Source organism: Limulus polyphemus, unplaced genomic scaffold (assembly GCF_000517525.1).
Source record: "Limulus polyphemus unplaced genomic scaffold, Limulus_polyphemus-2.1.2 Scaffold1763, whole genome shotgun sequence".
Lineage (NCBI taxonomy): Eukaryota > Metazoa > Arthropoda > Merostomata > Xiphosura > Limulidae > Limulus > Limulus polyphemus.
The window spans coordinates 140,940-149,130 of NW_013667373.1; the positions used below are offsets into that span (position 1 = coordinate 140,940).

Consider the following 8,191-nt stretch of genomic DNA (forward strand, 5'->3'; position numbering starts at 1 on the left):
GATTTTTTGTATGAGAAAGACTTATAATATTAACTGAAAGACTGCCACATTTTGTGAAGATATACTACACACACACTATATTGAAAGTTAGAAGTATTTAATTTATAAAGACTTTAAACGAGTACAGAGAGGTCATGTGGTCAGTCAAATTGATTGAGCCCGTGTTGAGAGAGTAAATGGGAGCATGGAGTTGAGAGGAATGAAAAGGCATAATGTAGAATTGACATTGTTGGGTTATATGCTATAATCCTCTACTTATGGCTAAACGGGAAGCTCTGACGAGATACAAGCTATGAGATGTAGTACATCTAGGAACTGTTGGTTGGACAGCTCCCATTGTATTTACAAAGAATAAGGGGTTCAGCTCACCTGTGTTATGGATTATAAGAACTGAATAATGTCACAATAAAGAATGCCAAACCATTACCAGAGATTTGCCCTACCCTACACAATCTAAACTTTTACAGTGTTTAGTCTTCAATGCCAACTCATTTCCAATATTCACCCTACCCTACATAGTCCTAACTTCTATAGTTTAGTCTTCAATGTCAACTCATTTCCAATATTCACCCTACCCTACACAGTCCTAACTTGTATAGTTTAGTCTTCAATGCCAGCCCATCACCAATATTCACTGCAGACATTAGACATTTTCTTAATTCATATAGTTCTAAGCCATCATTACCAACCTATTACTAAAATTCACCCTACCATAGAGATGTGCTTGCTTCTAAGTTTTTAGCCTTCAATGCCATTGTCAACCCATTTGCAGAAATTCACCCTATCCTAAGCAATTGGCTAATTTATATAGTCTTTTAGTTGTCACTGTAATGAGTATTATTAAACTTATTTTGTAAATTTTTAAACTGTTTGAACAAGTAGTCCAGGTTTAATTAGCAAAGTCTATATGAATAAACTCTCATTCTCTAATGATGAAACCTGTAACCTGAAGTTTGTTCAGAAATGAATTTAAAACGAGGGAGTATTTTTCCAAGGAATATCTTTGAAAATCACCCAGGTTATTGGATATCTTGAACTGTATTTATCTACTTTTACGATCTTATTTATTTTTAAGTATTACGAATGACACTCATTTATGAAGTATTCAGTAAAAGACTACCAAAAACTAAATAATCAGGTTATTTGATACTTGAACTTATTTTGATGATACTGTGTATAATGAAAATACTGTGCAATTCTGGCCTAAAAATCTTTTAATAACTCATCATGCCTGACCAGTAACTGCATTTATATTTAGCTGTTACAGTTTAGAAGTATGTTAACTTCTTATTTTTCTAATGTTTTACCATTAGCAAGACAAAGTATTACTTTTTTGTTAATCATCTTTGGCTATCTATTTCCCTATATATTTGAATAGGTTGATACTTTCTTTTGAGATTTTCTTTGTATGAATTAAGTTATGCAAATTTGAAATGGTTAAAACTTAGCAGGGTTAAACATGAATTTGTCTTTCAACAGAATCACTGGAAAGTTTAAAACTTTTACCAGATGTTTGTGATCCAGAAAGATTAAATTCAAAAGAATATGAGTAGAGGATTCATTTATAAGTATGTTTGTGCTTTAGGTGGGAATGTTTTATCAATTTACTGTGTAACATTACTGTTATTATTAATGATATTATGTTACAAATATCTAAACAAGTACTACTAAGTTCCATTTGTAACCCGTTATAGTAGGTTATGTTACTAACTTAAAATCAGGTAGAAATTCTTGTATTTAGTATTCAAAGAATGGCAAGTTTCATAACTTTAGATACTTAGAAGCATGTAGGCTGCATGAGAATTATGTTTCTGGTTTGTAAACCTATTGACTGTAATTACAAGCTGGTTTTATTTTGATTTCCAGGTAATGTGGTGATATTTCAGACATCTCTGGCTATTCTGAAAGTCTTGGGCCCAACTTTGCTGAAGATTAATGACACAAACAGAGCAATTCCAGTGTTACAAAAAGTACCACATCTATTGTAAGTGATATTTTATACCATAACACATTCCACTGCATTTGTAATAATGTTAATCATTTTAAATTATATACAGAATTATATTGTAAAGGTTTACATGTATATGTGTGTTCAAAACACTGCCTGGAAAAATCAATTTGGGTTTTTTTGTGTGTTAAAGTAAAATTCCAATGTTATTAATTAGTTTGTAAGTTTTTTAAACATTAGCATAAAGTCACCATTTTGAATGATTTGTTTATAGTGTAACCATAATATAGAAAGAATAGAAGAAGTGAGGAAGTTGTTTTGGTGCAAAGAATACTAAAACACTTACCTAGACTGTGAAAGTTGTAACAGGTATTCTTAAAACAAGTGAAATAGCTTTGTTTTTAGATATAGAAAGTAACTATATTTATTACACTTATCCATTTTTCAACATTGTGGGTTTTCTCTCTGTTAATTTCATTAAAATTAACTACTGTTATTTTAAATTCATTTTTTTGTAAAAATCAAGGATGAAGATAATTTTGAAAAAAAAATTAAGTAGATAAATATTATGAAGTTTCAATTTATTTTTAATGTTTTATATTCCTTTTCTTTATCTTTGATTATTTGTATGGACACACATCAACAGATGCCCATGGGCAATATAACGTTATTATCGGCAGAGACGGCTTAGCCTCTAGCAAAATGTTTTGTACTCGCTTAGAAATTTAAGCCTTAAAACATAAATAATACATAATTAACTAAAATATAGAAGTCAAACCTAAATACAATATAACTGTCTCTCTTAATAATAATATATTCAGGTAACAAACAGCCATAAGTGCTATCATGGATAAATCAATCAACAATACTACTGGCAGTTACATCTACCTGATGAGGACAAAATAACCTCTGTTGGATTATAGTGTAAAATGAGTTCTTTTTTAATGATCATAAACAAGTAAGTACATGTAGCTTGTAAATCTGAAGGATAAGTATAGAATGTTGGTATGGCACACATCAAGGGTTGACAAAATATATTATGTGTCTCTACTGAATTCAACCAAAGAACTTTGAAACTTGCTTGTCAGTAGGGCAAGTAAACATACTTATTGTCTTGATATGCATCTACAGGACTGGGATTATCTAATTCAAGATAAAGAGTGCGAAAGTTGACATTTTTCCTAGCTTGTGGGTCACGTGAAAACGAAACTGAAGTTTAAGTATTTTTTTTTAAAGATTTTTTTGAAACAAAGGAATTAAAACTTAGATAACATAAGACTTTGAATTGTAACATACATTAAATGTTAATTTCATTGACATACATTGATAGTAAAGTTGTTTAAATTTTGAATGCAACTTGGTGACTTGCATAGAAAGGGGTACCAGTTATGAAAGGGTTAAGTGTGGGTATTCTGGCTTTCAGTATATCAGAGGTAGGTCTACTTGATTTGAATTTTAAATATTTAGGATTAAAATGATATACTTCTGAAATACATTCCCACTCTCCTCCCCACAACCAGAAAATACATCATGACTGCAACTGAGAAAATTAATTGTGGTAGGAAAGCACAGCTTATGTAAGATCTGAAGCATGTGGAAGGTGGGAGAGCAGAGAATTATGAATAATTTGATGTGTACTCTCTGTATCATTGTATCAGGGATTTTTAAGTACTTTGATTCACATTGTTTTTGATAGCATAAGAGCAACTCAACAAGGAAAGTGCTTGTTTAAAATTCATTTTAATGCCAAAAATGTGAATTTTAGTTATCCTGATGGGATGTTGTAATACTGTTAGTATATTTTATATGTTTATTCCTTTTTTCATGAGCAAAATTCTGATCTTGTGACTTTTCTTGGCACATTTTCATGTCCCACTTCTTTTCATTGCTGTAAAATACATTAAAAAGTGTCCACCTTTCTTGATGTCTATTATAACCTGCAGTTATATCTTTTGGTTTGTGGAAAATAAGATTGAATGGGTTTTTTTCATCTTAATTTTGTGCTTTCTGCTCTGATATTTCTTTTTGCTGTTCTTTTAAGTTCAGAATTTTTTGTGTTAAACTATATTATAAATGTTTAATATACGTATTTAAGTTCTAGAAAAGAAACTCTGATGCCAGCAGTGTTTTGCACACATTTTGAAATCTGGGAAGTTTATTGGATCCAGGCAGTTGTGAAGGAAGAGGGCCAAAAATCCCAAGAAATCTCAACTCCAAACAGCTTGCTGCAAAAAAACAGGCTGGGAAGAATCCTCAGAGAGAAGAAGAAGGGAAATCAAAGACAGAAAATGACAGTCCTGGAGAAAATTGGTTCTTTATTGTGGGGAGAGAAGAACAGAAAACCTGGGACCCCAAGGATTGAAAACAAACTTATATCTACTTCAAACAACATATGGGGAAAAAGACAAGGTGTGGCACCCCGACATATTTGGAACTATGCTTGGAGTAGTGATTTTACTGGAGCTTGTAAACCTTCACCAACCAAGAGACTTCGTCTTAGGTCTGTGGTTTCTGTATTAAGTACATTTTTTTAGTATCCTGACTGTGTAAACAGTTATTTTTGATGCATTAGTGAAATGTCTGTTTTAGTTAGAAGTATAAATGAAAACAGTGCAGTCTGATTAGTTTTTTCTAAATGTTTAACCTTTACAGGCTCTACAGTTAATTGAAAGGTATTAGTTGCCCAGTATCTTAGGGATTAATAAAAAGGTCATTAGCAAAGCCAAATAACATGTATTTTCTACATGATATTTATTGAGACAGTTTATCAAGGTTACAATCAATTTATCTGACAAGTTCTAATAGACCTTAATTAGATTTTAATTATTTTACCTCCTCATCACATGATTATGTATTCCTTTTAGCATTAGAAATAAAACATTAATATGATAATATTGCAACATGCATATTGGGTCTTATTAACTAACTAGTGGCCTAAACCCTATACCTTTAGCAAAAAGGAAACACATGTTTTGGAAATTATCTTTTTAAAAAGTAATTGACCAATTGGAATAATAACATTTCATCTTTACCAGGTTTTGTTAACTAATATATAAAAAAAAAGAGACAGAAATATTGTGTGTGAAAATACAAACCCTTAATTGTGGATGTTAAAAAATATGAGAATACAAGGTAAAAATCATCTGAAAATAATACATTGTGCAAAGTCTGCTGAGACCAAGATACTGTCTATAATACAGTGTTAAAAGTCTGCTGAGACCAAGATATTGTCTATAATACAGTGTGAAAAGTCTGCTGAGACCAAGATATTGTCTATAATACAGTGTGAAAAGTCTGCTGAGACCAAGATATTGTCTATAATACAGTGTGAAAAGTCTGCTGAGACCAAGATATTGTCTATAATACAGTGTTAAAAGTCTGCTGAGACCAAGATATTGTCTATAATACAGTGTTAAAACTCTGCTGGTTTAATATTTGTGTCATATATTAGGTTGTGCATTTTCAGGAATTTTGTTTTTCAAACACTGTTTATAAGAAACATTAATACATACTTCTTATCATCTTAAAGTTTTTGTTTTTTATTGTGTACTTAGAACTATATAAATGTATTCTATAGTTTTCCAGTAAAACTGTAATTGTTGTGTTGTTTTTTGTCAGTAATGGCCTACTCATTTTTTCATCTGTTCATACAAGCTCTTACATACAAATAAAGTAACCATTAATGATATGAAAGAAAGAAAATGGGATTTTTTTTATATATTATTGATCAGAAAGTTATATTTTGTGTATCAAACTACCTAACTTGTTTTATTTCCATCAGTTTATTTATATTGACCTGTTGAAGCAGTTATGTAGCCGCAAATAGCATACAACACCAATAAACAGCAAAAGGGTTGACTGGTAAACACAATTTACACTTGTATCTTAGGCTTACACTATATTTTTGATCATGTTCAATTTTGCTAATGGTTATTGTTTGTTTTCAGTAACTAAATTTATTAATAGACACAAATAGAAAAGCTTTTCTGCCCTCTGAATAGTTTGCCATTACCTAACTCCTAGGTTACTGTACTTGCTAACCATAAATGTCCTTATCTTGTGTTTTCTCATACAAGAATATTCCTGTAGTTTGAAAACCAACATAATATAACACAAAATATTTATCATAAAGGAAAAGATTGTCAGAAGAAAGTACAAAAATAATCCCACATTTGTGGCTTATTCATAAGTTTGTAAACATTGCATTAGAATCCTTTGTTCTTTAATATGATAACTTCCACTAGTCACTTTTTCAGAAATCATTACTGCTTATCTAAGTGTTATTTACTTTACACTGACTTGGATAAGAGTGTTTTCTATCCAGTCATGTATAGCTACTGGTTCTGTCTTGTTTGGAGGCTAAGATTTATTAGTTACTGTCCAGTCCACTTGCTGTGGTATCATAAAAAATCCTCTAAACACGGTTGTCTTCAAAATGGTCATTGATAGGAAGGTAATAGTCACACGAGAAACAAAATCTTGGATAACTATTTTTAGGTAGTGATGGTCTGGATAAATATAAACCCTTAGTTTGGGATAGAGAGGAAAATTAAAAAAAAAATAAGTAAGGGCTTTGTTTGTAGACAATAAGCATTGGAACTGCACAGAGGTTAAAGTTCAAACATTTTTTTTTCTTTGCCAGTTACACTAATTACATTTTACAAAGTTACAAAATATCATTTCTTACATATTTTTACTCAAGTTGTGAAGTTTGATTTGCAAACAAGCTCTCTCAACCGTGGAGAGCTGCTCACCGGCTCAGATAAGAGTTAATGTTTTATGGTTAAGTTTAAATGAGAACTGGTACATTACTCTTTCACAGTTGTATACAGTTTAGATTCTAAATAGTATTTTCATAATAGATGCTTCTTGCGTCGTCAGAATACTTCTATAATGCTCCATTTTCTGGTCAAACTGAGTTGGGTATTTTAATTAGCTGAATAATTGTTTATTCCCAGTTTACAGAATTTACTCTTTTGACCATCTTCATGCACCACTAGTTACACGTAGATTAAATATAATTGATGGTAATTAAAACTACTGTGTGTCTTAATTATTTAAATGTGTATGTTTTCTTTACTTGTTTTTTTTAGTGGTACAGGATCTACTACACCTGAGTCTCAGATGTGTGGTGTGCTCTCCCCAGCTAATTTTGATAAGGTTTTTGGAAGGTTAGTTATTTTCTTCTTAAGGTGACAGCATTATTTAGCAAAAAAATAAAATCTAAGAAGTATTTGTAAAATAAAAGGCTTTGGAAATAATTTATAAGCCTTAAAGAATAAGTCTCTCACATCTATATCATTTCCAACCTCTACTCAATTTCAATGTACTGTAAGAATTTAACAGAATTACAAACAGTAAAATGGGTGTAGGCAACCAAGTTTCTTGTATAAAATGTTTTATAACTATCTTTGATCCTATTTTAATCCTAACCAGAATTACAGCACATTTTCCTTATAGGTTAGGGAATGGAAATAAAATTGTGTTTAACATAGAAAATCTACTTTATATTTTATTAAAGCTAAAAAATCCAAATGATTTGTATCATTTTCCTCGGCATTTTAAATCTAGTATTACACTTCGTTCATGCCTATGCTACCTCTACTAGTTTTTGTTGTTATGTGGAATAATATATTAACAAAATTACATACTTATTATGTAGAATAACATATTAAGAATAGATACTTATGTGGAATAACATATTAACAAGATAATGTGCTCATTATGTGGAATAATGTTAACCCTTTCAAGATGAGTCACTAGTGAAAGGCCATAAATTTATGTCAATAAGTATGGTATCAAATTGTAGATTATAATTCAAATTTTAATACTATACATTATTCAATTTCTTAATTTAAAAGTAAATATTAAAAACACAGTCAAACATCGATTTTTATGTGTCATGTGGTATGTTGAACGCAGCACTGGTTCAAATTAGATGTTTGTGAAGTCAAAATACTAAGTCTATAGTTTTGTACGAATTAGAAACTCAAATTAACAATATTGACAAGCTAGAATATAAAATAGGAATGTCTTATCTTTTCTATATACTAAGGTCAGTTTTGGGTTATTGGATACGGTAACATGAGTGCACGTGTGCCACATCTTTGTAACTTCTTTATTGTTAGCCAGGCATGGCTGAAAGGTCAATATCAATATAATAATAAATATATATAAATCTATGATGTTATGAGATTTAAGCTATTTAGTCTAAACATTTATGTTTTTGTGTTATAATTTGTG

At 30.5% G+C, this 8,191-nt stretch overlaps 1 protein-coding gene across 1 annotated transcript in view; it reads left to right on the plus strand.

Moving 5' to 3' along the window:
- Window positions 1-8,191, plus strand: part of LOC106464863 (TBC1 domain family member 8-like) — a 33,630-nt gene that overhangs the window by 21,097 nt on the left and 4,342 nt on the right. The window contains exons 8-10 of the mRNA XM_022392654.1: window positions 1,867-1,984; window positions 4,044-4,448; window positions 7,042-7,119. Coding sequence (XP_022248362.1) covers window positions 1,867-1,984; window positions 4,044-4,448; window positions 7,042-7,119 — 601 coding nt within the window. The remainder of the gene's footprint in view (window positions 1-1,866; window positions 1,985-4,043; window positions 4,449-7,041; window positions 7,120-8,191) is intronic.